This window comes from Corapipo altera, unplaced genomic scaffold, assembly GCF_003945725.1.
Source record: "Corapipo altera isolate COAL_440 unplaced genomic scaffold, ASM394572v1 1, whole genome shotgun sequence".
NCBI classification, from domain to species: Eukaryota; Metazoa; Chordata; class Aves; order Passeriformes; family Pipridae; genus Corapipo; species Corapipo altera.
The window spans coordinates 354,264-367,755 of NW_020884873.1; the positions used below are offsets into that span (position 1 = coordinate 354,264).

At 40.6% G+C, this 13,492-nt stretch overlaps 1 protein-coding gene across 12 annotated transcripts in view; it reads left to right on the forward strand.

Annotated features, from left to right (window-relative positions):
- Window positions 1-13,492, forward strand: part of CALD1 (caldesmon 1) — a 196,550-nt gene that overhangs the window by 166,428 nt on the left and 16,630 nt on the right. For 10 of the 12 annotated variants that reach the window (XR_003530347.1, XM_027659567.1, XM_027659570.1 and 7 more), the window contains 4 exons: window positions 1-351; window positions 1,012-1,095; window positions 5,937-6,085; window positions 10,723-10,978. The exon at window positions 1-351 is cut by the window's left edge and continues 652 nt beyond it. Coding sequence is in view for 11 of the 12 variants with exons in the window: in XM_027659567.1 (XP_027515368.1) it covers window positions 1-351; window positions 1,012-1,095; window positions 5,937-6,085; window positions 10,723-10,978 (840 nt within the window). In the remaining variant the exon portion in view is untranslated. The remainder of the gene's footprint in view (window positions 352-1,011; window positions 1,096-5,936; window positions 6,086-10,722; window positions 10,979-13,492) is intronic. The other 2 variants (XM_027659615.1, XM_027659635.1) reach the window with 2 other exon arrangements.

Below are 13,492 nucleotides of genomic sequence, written 5' to 3' on the forward strand. Positions count from 1 at the left end.
AAAGCAGAGGAAGAAAAGAGGGCAGCTGAGGAAAAACAGAAAGCAGAGGAAGAAAAGAGGGTAGCTGAGGAAAAACAGAAAGCAGAGGAAGAAAAGAGGGCAGCTGAGGAAAGAGCTAAGGCAGAAGAAGAGAAGAGGGCAGCTGAGGAGAGGGCTAAGGCAGAAGAAGAGAAGAAGGCAGCTGAGGAGAGGGCTAAGGCAGAAGAAGAGAAGAGGGCAGCTGAGGAAAGGGCTAGATTAGAAGCAGAGAAATTAAAGGAAAAACAAAAGATGGAAGAACAGAAAATACAGGATAAGCAGGTAAAAGATAAGAAAGCGCAAGAGGAAAAACTCCAAGCAGTAAGAAAACAGGTACAGTAAACATTTTGCACCAAACTAAGACACCTGTTGTTTGTGAGAAATGTAATGCAAGAAAAAAATGATTGATTTGGAATTTCCTCACAGATCTATTCCTGCACTGAAATGACTAATACTTGTGCTCTCACTCTCTCTTTTTAAAATTAAAGCTCTCTCTGCCTACCAATAATTGAGGCCACAACATGCCTGACCTCACTCTATCACTCAAAGAAAACCTTGCACGTTCAGACCTCTGCATGATTTTTTGCTACCTTTTTTTTCTCAGCTGCTGCAAACTGCCTAGTGTGGTGACACACATGAGGTGGAGGCAAACACGGTTTGGCACAAAATATTGTGAGCACCTGGTAAAGCTGTGTGAGGAATGTTGTGTGTTAAATGCAATCACAAGAGAGAGCTCTCTGCTGGGACGTGTGAGCATGACACCACACGAGGGAGAAAGGCCCAGATGCGGGAAGTGGGAGAGGGTTGAGAGGGTGGAGAATTTGGAGAGGGTGGAGGGAGCACAGTGGCACATGGAGATGTGGGCACAGCAGTGTGTGATGGAGCTGTGGCTGCACCCAGGATTGGTACACGAGCACAGTGGAAAAGCGAAAGTGCAAACAGATGTGATGTTTTCGCGTTAAAAAAGTTATTATTGAAAACCCAAAAACGAAGGAGGAAGAAAAGGAGGTTAGAGTGGAAGATAAAAGGGAAAAGTTACCAGAAGAGAAACTCCAACCTACCTCCAGAAAAGATCAGGTAACTCATAAACCATTGGTTTGAATGTGGTAGGGAAACTCGAGATAAGAAAACAAGTAAGACAGCTATAACCAAAAGTTTCTTCTTCAGCAAAGTGCTTAAGCATGTGCTTCAGTTCAAGAATGTGTGTAATCCTGCTGAAATAAATAGGGATGAAACTACTTACTTATGTGCTTAAAATTAAGTTAATGCTTAAATATTTTGTTCTTTGGGGGCTTTAGCACCAATTCCTGTTTGTCTTAAAACAAATATTTCAAGAAACTCAGTTTGGTCAACTATACAAGGATGGTTTGCACTCTAGGGATGAATTTTTCAGGACAGTATCAACTAATCATCCTTCCTTGGTTTCCTCTCACTTTACTGTGAACTTTTTCCCTATGAATGAAACCTACTCTTACAATAATAATATAATAATAATCATCTAGGCCTTTGGCCGCCTGCCTTAACTAATGATTTCCTCCAAAACTGCAATACCCTGTTGTATAAACAGCATACCCAAGATTCTTCTTTTGTTTTAAAGAGCAAATCTACAAAATTTACTGCATTGCATTCCTACTGTAAACACAGGAGCTGGTGCCATGATGTTTTACTGTATGGTAAGTAAATAAGATTTGGGGACCATTTACTCTTCAGGTTACAGATGGACACAGGGAGCCACGTTCAGTGCTGTGTAAGCAACTGTGGTTTTGGTTCAACGCAGCAGGTCTTAAAATATCCCCCAGTTCTAATTAGACATTGAGAATGGTCAAGGCCTTAGAGGCTTGGACTCACTTGGGTTTAAAGGGAGGCCCACCCCAAAGATCTAGTAACAGGCAGTTTGCTGTTCACCCAGCTGCATGGGAGCATTGAAGTTGAAGAGGGTCGGCTCTAGTCCTTAGATGGTGGATCAATTCAGAACATGCTGGAGATGCTTAGCTCACCCTCAGAGAGTGAGGAAGGCAAATCACGTCATAAGATTTTATGTCCAGTTGCATGGCTTGATTATCTAAGGTATATTTTGAGTAAGTGTCATATGAGATGGAAAAGACGAATGAAGTGATGAAGATGGTTAGAAGAAAGGTTCCTGATGAATCAGGAGAGACATTGGCAACACTAGAATAAATTACTCTCAAAAGGGGAAGTGTAAAATGAGAACTAATGGAGATCTTCAGAATAGTGCACTTGAAAAAGTAGACAATCACTTTAAATTAACCCAATTTAGAGGTAAGAGCTGTGCAAAAAAAATAAGAAATGGATTACATTAAGAGTTCAAAAGACCGAATCATCTTCCAATATTCACCTATGTCTTTGAATATTACAAATAAATGTAAAAAGGAGTCTGTAAGTGAACACAAACTTTGATTTTGGAGGGGAACTTAAGACACAGTTGTCCTGCTTGTGTTTATGTGGAGCTCAGTCAACTCTCACTGGAGCTCTTGTCATGCTTTTAAACCCTACCCACTGGCTAGATTATTCCAGGAAATTGGTAAGACTTACTTATGATTTTAATGTTTCCATCTTTGGATGCTCAAGATGAGACAGTGTAATAGAATCCCATTTTTAGTGCAATGCTGAACAGCCATCCAGTGAAAGGTAAATCTTTTGCAAGTGTATCTATCATGCTGAGCATTCAAAGTGTTTTGAAAATCCTGATTGTTGCTTCCAGGGCAAGATCAGGCTCCCATTTCTACTCCTTCACCTGTTTCAAGGACATACAAATTCAATGAGATCTATTTCTGAGCATACATGCAGTTAAGAGGACAGCAGTGTTCCATGAACAAGATCCTGAAGCAATACAGTCTATCTACATAATCAGATTTTGCTTTTGCAATCATGTTCTTTCTTAATGTGATCAAAACCTGGCCCTTGAAATTCAGGTTTTGATCAAATTGGCAAGCAAAATTTGTCTCATTTTCTGCACTGTTGCACAATTTTTACTTCTTAAAAGTGACCTGAAAAGTTCATAAGAAAAAGCTTTCTCATGATGTGAGACTCCTGGTATTTCCTGCTTCCACTTTGTGCTGCAACAGTTGCTTTTCCCATGGTATTTGGGTGTAGTAGTTGGCTCTAAATGGAAGTTCGAGACCCAGATGCCCACAGCTTTTAACTCACCAAGTAATTGAGCTGAAATAAGGAATCAAATTTGGCGGATGACCCCAACCTCAGTAACAGATTCGCCTCAGTTTGAAGGTGTTCAAACTCAAGATTTAGAAATCTCAACTCTCAAATAGTAGCATAAAACTCTAACTGAAAAGAAGTAGTGTAAAGAAAGATTAAAATATAAATACATTAAGCTGGAAATTCACTAAACATGCCTTTGTTCATATTCTATATTGATATCAAGATTTGTGAGAGCATGTGAACTGTTTCAATTCAGGTAATATCACGTCTGCTCCAAGTGGAGTCAGTGTAGTCATTTTTACTGAATTCAGCAGAATCTGAATTAGTTTGTAATTTAGGGAACCAGTGAGACAAGGGAAAGAACTTTTTCTGCTGCCTGCCTTTGGAATAGGATGCAACAGTTTCTTCTTCTGTGCTAATCAATCTCTATTTTGGCATTAAAATTAGTAGGAGAAGGATTGGGCCCAAAAGCTGTGAAATGTTTCTGTAATATCCTGTTTTACCATCTTTTTGAATAAAGAGGCCAAACTGTGTTAATGGTTTTCTCAAATGCAGACACATTACCATAAATCCTACTGGCTTCTGAAATACTAGTTCCTAACCTATTAATTTTCAAACTATATTGTTTTATTATTAGTTTTCTCAGGGATTTCAATTAAGATGTAAGAGATATGACCCTCCCCAGTGGACCTGAATACATCAGGCAGCTGGGAGTGTTGGCTTTTTAATAAGACTTGGAAAAGTCTCGATGAAAATCTCAGCCAAGGAAATCCTATGCTCTCGAAATCCCAACACAGACATCCTGGCATGAGAAATTTTGCAACAATCAACACAGCCGGTTTCAGTATCACGCTGTCCGGGACTGAAGGGTTGGGAGACTGCTAACAGGCAGCAGAAATTTTATTTATTTATTTTATTTTTTGTGAACATGATCACTAGCTACAGTCTTACTCAGATTTGGGAACACCCAAAAGATGTTACTGTCCGATGGCATTCATTAGGATCAATTAATAGGCCTGGTTGTCTCAGCTCCTAGAAAACAGTAAATCATTCCTTGAGGCTGCTGGTAATAAAGGTCTCGCTTGTAGCAGTTACAGCATCATGGTCAAAGAATGCACGGTCATGGAAGCTGAACTTCCCTCCTGTCTGTCAGGGTGCTTCTGCCAGGTCATGGCTAAAGCCTGTTGGCAGGGGAGGGTGGGAAAAGTCTGCACTGCTGCTGCCTGCTCCCACGACAGAGCAAATCGTGCCCAACCTCCCCCACCAGTGGCAAATTTGCTGGAGTAGTTCGACCATCCCATACTCACTTACAGTGTGTGCCATCCGTGGTATTATCCATGGCATTATCCATTGTTTCTGTGAACAAGCAAACTGGCCTCAGGTTAAGTCAGAGACTGACTCTGGGACTTCAGTCAGCAACAGCCTAATTCAATGCCTTAGGAGGATCTTTGAAGACTCTGAGCTCATCCTTTGTTGATAAAGACATTACAACTCCAGAAGTCATTCTTCAATGAGAAAGGATAGAAATTTCATTTGATTTGAGAGTGTATATTAGTTTTTTATTTCAAGGTGCAGCTTAGGACACCATAAAAGCAGTTGTGTTGCAGATAGAACTGTTATAGAAATTATTTTTCTTTCTAGTTAGCAAATGGGATGGCAACATGCCAGGCTCCCAAAGGACAAAAGTATTTATATTCTAAAGGTCTCCATTTGAATTCTTCACAGGAGGTATTTTTTTCTTGCCAACTAGAATATTCTGCCAACATAGTAGAACTGGGGAAAGCAAATAAATGTTTTGGAGGTACATGTTTCTTCTGCTGCTGTTGAAAGTCTATTTTGGTTGGTAGTCTTAGCTGAGTGAGAATCTTTCTACCTGAGAATAAAGAACTTAAATCAGTCCACTTTCTCCTCTTATCAACATCTAACCATGACTCAGCATGCTGGTATCAGGTCATCCGAGGTATTGATAAATACTTCAAACTCATAACTCTGAAGGAATACTGGAGAGTGAAATCCATGCACTGATGGATTACTTGACTACTATTACAAATTCTAGGACAAAGTTTTGGAAGGATGAAGGGACTTTTTACTCTAGCATTTTCTGCAGCATTTGCTTCTTCATAGGATTAAATATTTATGTCTGGTAACACTACCCATGACTAGCTCCTGGTAGGATTGTGCTTTTTGTCAGAGAAAGTTTTAGTCTTATACAAAGAGAATTTTGTGCTTTGGCCATTATTCTTGCAACACTGAAGATGTGCTGTGACACAGAAAAGTGTGAAATTTGTCAAGCAACCTTGACAATCAGTGGAGTTATGTGTTATTTATATTGCCTCAATACCCTAAACCTTGTACCAAGAATGTATCCACAAGCTTAGTCCCAAAGAGTTTGCAACCCAGAATCTTAATAGGCAGCAGGTCAGTGGTGTTGCAGTGGGAAAGAAGAGAGTTGGGATGCAGATGCAGGATGAGTTAGTATGGTAGCATAGTCCCTGGCTTCAACAAATACTTTCACAGAATGTTATTCAAGATGCTTTGATCACTCAGGACAGTGATGGTTGATCACAGTTTAGAGCTTTACATATTGCTTCTGCCATAAAGCACATGAACATCTTGAAGAGAGTTCTCATTAATACTAAGAAATCTGGGTTTCTCTGCTGTTAATTAGAATGTCTCATCGTGACTTCTTTTTTGTTTGTTTCTTGTGTTTTGTTCTGTGATTTATGATACCTCCTGAACAGGTAAAAGATGAAAAAGATAAAGGAAAAGCACCCAAAGAGGAAATGAAAAGTGTCTGGGATCAGAAGAAGGGTGTTCCTGAACAAAAGACACAGAACGGAGAACGTGAACTCACTGCCCCAAAACTTAAACCTACTGAGAATGCTTTTGGGTAAGTTTCAAGTAAGAATTGAGCTCACATATTATAGCAGAGCAGGGGCCATCCCTGGGTCTCTGTTTAATAGCCTTGTAGCAGCTGAGTGGAGGAATTGTGTTGGAAAAATCAGCAGAGGCTCAGGCATTCATTTGGTTTAGGTATATGGTTTCTAACAATTACTCCCATGTTGTTGCAGTAACAAAATGAAGTACAGAAAGCAGATTTCAATAGCCTTGCTCCCTCAGTAGAGACAAGTGTCTTATTTTCACTTTGCTGTGGGTTTCCTTCCTCATTTATTTCTAATATCTGCACAGAGGCCAAACATGAAAACCCAGATTTTGTGTTCTCTAATTTTTTTGGTCAGATCTCAACCTTTACTTTAGTAACCTATTGCCAGTTATCCACCTGTTTTTAATTAGACTCTGTATTGCAGAATGAAGCACAATCCAGTTGAGAACTCCTGAAAGAACTTCTCCCTTGATTTCAAGGCAAACCTTGAAATTAATGGCTTCTCTAGAAAAGTGGGGGTTTTTTTCAGTTAGATGAATTTTTTTTTTTTTTTTTTTTATAAGCTGGGCCAGACTTTGGTTTTCATTTTTCTTTTTAAGGAAATATTTGCCTCTTGGCTATATTGGGAAATTCAATGAAGGTAACAAATTATTAGTGAATATTTTATTTAAAAGAATCCTTCCTGCCAGTTAAAAGCAGGGGACACATGAAGTACAAATTAAGTTCTTCCTTTTAGCAGAAACCCAGGGATGAGTAGGTTAGAAATCTAAATTTTTCTCCTTCTGCATCTCTCTTCGTCCTACATGGACACAGGCAAAGAAAAGGTTAAGCTCTCCAGGCACTTTGAGAAATCTGTGCATGGCACATGGGATTTGCTATTGTACCTCCCCTTGTGATTCTTCCGGGAAAAACAAACTTTCTCAAAATAAAATGCAGTTCAAAAGACCCTGGAGACACCCTGACCTAAAGCCAAAAGACAGAGATGGAATAGCAGGAAATTGGCCTTGCTCAAAACTGTCCTGCATCATGGCTTGGGTCACATCATCAATAGCATGAGAATGGTTTTCTAAAAATAAATTCGTTGTGTTTTCATTTGCTTTACTTCCTGTGGGAGATGGGCATTAGAGGCAACATGCGGATTTGAGTTTTCACTCTTTATTTTTCTATTTTTGCTTTTCTTCTACTGTTTCATAGAAGTGGGAATAAGCCTGTTGAGTAACCTTTTATCAGCTAAGTAAAAGACTTGGGTTGGCAACATCAGCAGAGACTCCAGTGTTTGTTGGGTTGTTAGATATTAATTAGGGCTCTTGGCCTATTTTCTAATGAACTGCCTCCACAGAATTGGGCTTTGTTTGGAACTATTCTTTGGGGGTTTTTTTGGGTTTTGTTTTTGGTTTTGTTTGTTTGTTTGTTTTTTTATTATGAACATATCAATTATAGTTAGAAAGAATATAACTTGTCTAATTCTCAGCGGTGAGGTTCAAGAACAAAATAGGGTAGTGGAGGCTAAAGAAAAATACAGAATAACCCCCCTTTTTATGGCTTTCCCTTCCCATCTTCCCTCTCACCTGGCTCCCTCCCTATTCTTATACAGGACTGCAAAAGTCTTAAACATGGTGTAACATGTTTTTTCACATTCTTCTGACATTTTTGGCTCCCACAAACCACTTCTTTCCTTCTCCTCCTTTTCTGAAAGCGGCAATCATCTTCACTTCTTAGCACCAAAGAGGTGCTTATGAAACTCTTCCTCCACTCAGCATCTCAGTGCTAATTTAGCAATATTGACAGTATGCAACAGAGATTCCCAGTGTCCCTTGAAAACAGAGCATTTGGAAGTGGAGGAAAAAAAGGAGAATTACTGTCAATTTATTTTTTGGTATTTTGGATTATGCAGAATCAGTCCTGTGAGCAGCATGAGAATAAAATAAGCTAGAAAATTTCAATGTCCTCCATTGTAAAGAGGCCAAAATAATCACCTGAGGTCTCCAAACAAAAATGTTAAGACTAGATTCTGCAATTGGCTTCTATCAGTTGAAAGCTGAGAGCAGCTATTAACTTCACTGAGGCTGCCTGCACTGAAGTTACTGAGGACTTCTGTGCTGATGTAGAACAGAATGGATCTTTATTAAGAGAATCTTAGCAAGTGTTACATTCTTCATTCTCTTAATTCTGAAGGTCGAGTATTTGTCCTTGCCAGGGAGATCACTGTGTCCATCCAAAGTGATCTCTTGCATCTTTTTGGGCCCAAAGCCTGCAGGTCTTGGTAGGCTGGTAACACAGACTTCAGAGACAAGAGGCAATGAAAAAAAAAAAGTGAGGTTCCTGGGTTTGTTTGCTATAGAGTCTACAACCTTGCAATGAAGCAGGAAAGCCTTAAGATAGCCAGGGATTTCTCATGCCCTGTGCAGCTTTAGGTACACTGGATCCTTAGGAATACTTAGTGCCTTGTAGAGGCTCAGGGAACATTTTGGGTTCTCGGTATCTCTCCAAACTGAATCAGAGGTATTTCAGTCTGGGCAGCCACACAAAATCATACCTCAATATTGTTCTTCCCTTTGCTTTTGAATGGGCTAAATGAAATTTCAGATAAAGTTACCAATGTTTTCTCACAGTACTTTAGTTAATTGCATATGTATTTTTAATTTAAAAAGGCAGGAGTTTCTGTAATTGGGCTTCGCTACCTGATGCAAAGTCTTATTCATGGCCATTTATTTTAACTTGACACTTATGATGGAGAGTGGTCTTGTGGTTCTACTCTCATGGTTTAAGTGATTGCAATGCAAAAAACCACAGGACTGGATGTGCAGCAGAAACGGATTGTGATAATGTGACGTTAGGGAAATATAAATTATGTACTTTTAACTCTAGGTTAGAAAATCAGGTATGAGACTGCTGTAGGTAGACACCTTTACAGACCTCTGGGACTTTTTTTCTTTAGCTTTGCTTTGTGGTGTTACATCCTTACATGGAAAAGACTTTCTAAAACCAAGTTAATACATTGCAAAATAAATGCCAGTCTTTCATACTGAACTTGAACAGATGAATTTTGCTATTTTGCTATACTTTTTTAAGTGATAAAATTCCTAAATCATGCATGCCATGCTAAATTTCATCCAATTTAGTAAGATCATGTGAAGGCAGAGAACTCTGTTAGTAGATTTTACTACGATATTGAAATCACATAATTCAGCTCTGGTCCTACAGCCTGTTTTATATGGTTAACTCCATCTGGATGTGGCATCTATCTGAATGAAGAGCACCTTCCCAGGATTGGATGTAATTCATTGGATTGCAAATTTATATGATATATGTTCTTCGTGTTGTCATTTCTAACAGTTATTGTTGGAATATTTGATTCATATCATACTCTGCAGCACTCTGGTTGCATTAATGAAGTCATTAATATCCAGGTTTTTTTGGATGCCAACAGTACAGAAAGTTTTTTAAAAGACTTTATTAAGTACCTTCACTTTCTGTCTTTCTGTCTCTTGTGAATAGCACACTGATACCTCTTAGGTACCTATCTCCTTGTCAGCAGTAACATTAAACACATTCAGGGAGCAGACATTTCTCTAAACACTGGTGTGATAGTTATTTAACAAAGCAATGCTATTTGACTGTTGAAAGTATGCACTTCACCTATGCACATTCTGTAGGTTTGGGACTTGGGGTTTTTTTGCTATTCTTTCTTTCTGTCTCATATAACACAGCTGGTTGGAAAACTTCTGTTTTTCTCCTGTGGAAAGTTACCATTAGCAAATAATTTCCGGTTTCTTATTAAAAAGCCATACTTTCCCTAGAAAACATCAGCAAAAACTCTGGTGAACCTTTCTGTTAGTATGTGCTTGGAGAGTTGAAGTGATAGGTGTTGTAGATGAGATAGGAACCTTTTTAGGGTTTTTTTAAAACACTGTTGAAGCTGTAACACTCCCTCCCCTCTCTTATTTCTTTCTATTTTCCCTGAGTCAAGTAATTTGTTCTGTCCCCAAAGATGCTTGTCTTTTTCTAGAGGGTTTATAAAAAATATTTGCCTTTGAAAGCAAAGGATTCGTACATCTTTTATTACACAGAACATAGCATAATATTTTTGCTGTGAGGTCTTTATATGCAAATTTATCCAATTTAAAGACAGCAGAGAGGATTTAGTTATGGCTTTCCTTTACTTTGTTTTGTATATGAAGTGCAATCTGATTTGGGAAGTGTTTATAAGCAAACTGCAGAGCAGAGTTGTGGAATATTAACAGTTTGCTGTCTACAATAGGCATACTGATGGGACATGATACCTCCTACTGAAGTTACAAGAGATGTTAAGTATTTTGACTTCAGTTATTGAATTCTTTAAAAATGGAGGTGGCACAAGTTCTCAGGCAGACTGGTGAAGCTCCTGTGTGCCCACAAGCATATGAGAGACTCCTTCCTCACTGGCAGCAGATGGGAGAGGTCTTCCTTGTAGTAGCCCAGCCTACTAACTCCAGATGAAAATGTTTTGGGCCTCTCATAGTTTGCTAGGAGCAAAAGGTTTTAGAAGGAAATATCTTTGAGTGCCGTGCTCTCACACTGCTAGTGAGCACATGGCAGCAGGTGGCTCTGGACAGGATGGGAAAACACATGGTGCATCACCTTCCCTTTCATTTGTTTCCCAGACGCTCCAATTTGAGAGGGACTGCAAATGCTGAGGAATCGAAGCCAGGGATCGAGGCTCTAAAGCGGCTAGAAGATCAGCGCCGTCGTCGAGGTGAGAATGATAGTGAGGAGCTCGAGAAGTTGAAGGAGAAGCAGCAGGAGGCAGCAGCAGAGCTGGATGAACTGAAGAAAAGGAGGGAGGAGCGCCGGAAAATCCTGGAGGAAGAGGAGCAAAAGAAGAAGCAGGAGGAAGCTGAAAGAAAAGTCAGAGAAGAGGTAAATGTAAAGTATGAAGTGTTAGACGTGTTTTTTGTTCCCTGGTTACTGCCATACTTCCACTGTCTTTGCATTAGTTGATAACTCTCTGTAGCATTGTCTGTAGAGACACTTTTAGGCAAAAGAAGTTGGTGGGGCTGAATTTAACAAAAGGGTAGAATGAGGCCACAGGAGATTGGCTTATAGGTGAGTAAGGAGCGTGTAACAAGGAAGGCAAGACTGAACCCAAACATACAGGTATTTCTCATTCTTAGATCTGCGTTTGCTGAACGGGGAATTGATGCTGTGGCTTTGCTTTAAATTGTAGCCTTTTTCTGGGTCCTCTGGATTGTGGGCATTGCTTAGTTTCTTAGTTCCTGTCAGGAGATTGTCTGTTGCAAGACATCTTGATTTCAAATGCAATTAAAATCACCCCATTTTCTAACCTTCAGGTTTAACTGCAAGTGTGCTGTATTTGATATCAAGTCACCACATCATGTAGGTGCTCTAGGGAAGACCTGAGGTAAAACATGCAGTCATGCACAGTAGAAAAACATTTTACTATTCCTGCCTCAGGAAAAGCAGGGCTCTAGTATATGTATTCATGAGTCAGGATTCCATCTCCAACAGTTACAAATTTCTTATCTTCTTGGGGATGAAAAATGTTGGGGGAAGTGTTATAGACAGAGTTCAGAGTATCTATTTGACATTACGTAAACTGAATTACAAAGCACATGTCAAAATTCATCTGTTGCAGATAAGCTGGAATGCTAATTTTATATATAGTTACAATGGGCTAGATCTCATTAGGGAGATATTCCTGTCTATTTAAATATTGAGTACTCAACACATCTGTTTTCTTGTACTTCCTCTGCCAAGGGACTCTACAAATAGGATTTCCAGATCTCTGGTGCATCATTTTGGAATCCTAATTGTTTGGAAAACAAATGGTAAATGAATAATAATGGTAGTTTCTGACAGCTGAGCACCAATTCCTTTAACATATTAAGATCTTTACAACAGAACTCAATAGACGCCAAGACCCCCCCTTGACCAGCAATCACAATGATGGTGTTTGAAGGTTTGACTTGTAGCTAGTGAAGTAAAACTTATCTCTTTAAAGTAGTCTATCTGGCCTTCAGCCAAGCCTTTGACACCATCTCCCACAGCACACTCCTGGAAAAACTGGCAGCCCACGGCTTGGACAGGGGCACTGTGCTGGGTTAGGAACTGGCTGGAGGGCCGGGCCCAGAGAGTGGTGGTGAATGGGGCTGCATCCAGTTGGGATCCGGTCATTAGTGGCGTCCCCCAGGGATCAGTGTTGGGCCCAGTCCTGTTTAATATCTTTATTGATGATCTGGATGAGGGGATTGAGTCCACCATTACCAAATTTGCAGATGACACCAAGCTGGGGGGGGAGTGTCAATCTGCTAGAAAGCTGGAGGGCTCTGCAGAGGGACCTGGACACACTGGATAGATGAGCTGAATCCAACTGCATGGGGCTCAATAAGGCAAAGTGCCGGGTCCTGCACTTTGGACACAACAACCCCAAACAGCCCTACAGGCTGGGGACAGAGTGGCTGGAGAGCAGCCAGGTAGAAAGGGACCTGGGAGTCTGGATTGACAGGAATGGGATCCAGCAGTGTGCCCAGGTGGCCAAGAAGGCCAATGACATCCTGGCCTGGATCAGGAACAGTGTGACCAGCAGGACCAGGGAAGTGAATCTACCCCTGTACTTGGCCCTGGTTAGGCCACACCTTAAGTACTGTGTCCAGTTCCGGGCCCCTCAGTCCAGGAAGGACACTGAGGTGCTGGAGCAGGTCCAGAGAAGGACAGCGAGACTGGTGAAGGGTCTGGAGCACAAGTCCTGTGATGAGAGGCTGAGGGAGCTGGGATTGTTGAGCCTGGAGAAGAGGAGGCTCAGGGGAGACCTCATCACTCTCTACAACTCCCTGAAAGGAGGTTGTGTAGCCAGGTGGGGGTTGGTCTTCTCTCCCAGGCAACCAGCAGTAGGACAAGAAGGCACAGTCTTAAGCTGTGCCAGGGGAGGTTTAGGTTAGATATTATGAAGAAGTTCTTTACAGGGAGACTGATTGGACATTGGAATGGGCTGCCCGGGGATGTGGTGGAGTCACCGTCCCTGGAGGTGTTTAGAAGAGACTGGATGTGGCACTTAGTGCCATGGTCTAGTAGATGAGGGGGTATTGGGTCAAAGGTTGGATTCAATGATGTCAGAGGTCTTTTCCAACCTGGTTAATTCTGTGATTCTGCGAAGGGAAAACTAATCATTTAATCTTCTTTTTTTTTGGGCACCTACTGATTTTTCCTTGTGAAGCATTAACCCTGGTGTAATAAATGTCAGAGTAGATGGACAGAAGAACAGTACCAATATGATACATGAAAATACAGAGGAACTGAATTTGAGTCTAAATGTGCTTTCTTCTCTCTTTAAGTGGCATATACAACAATATATTTGGTGACTTCGCTGGGAGGAGACACTAAAGCAGCACAGACTAGCTGTCTTCCTGGCACCCT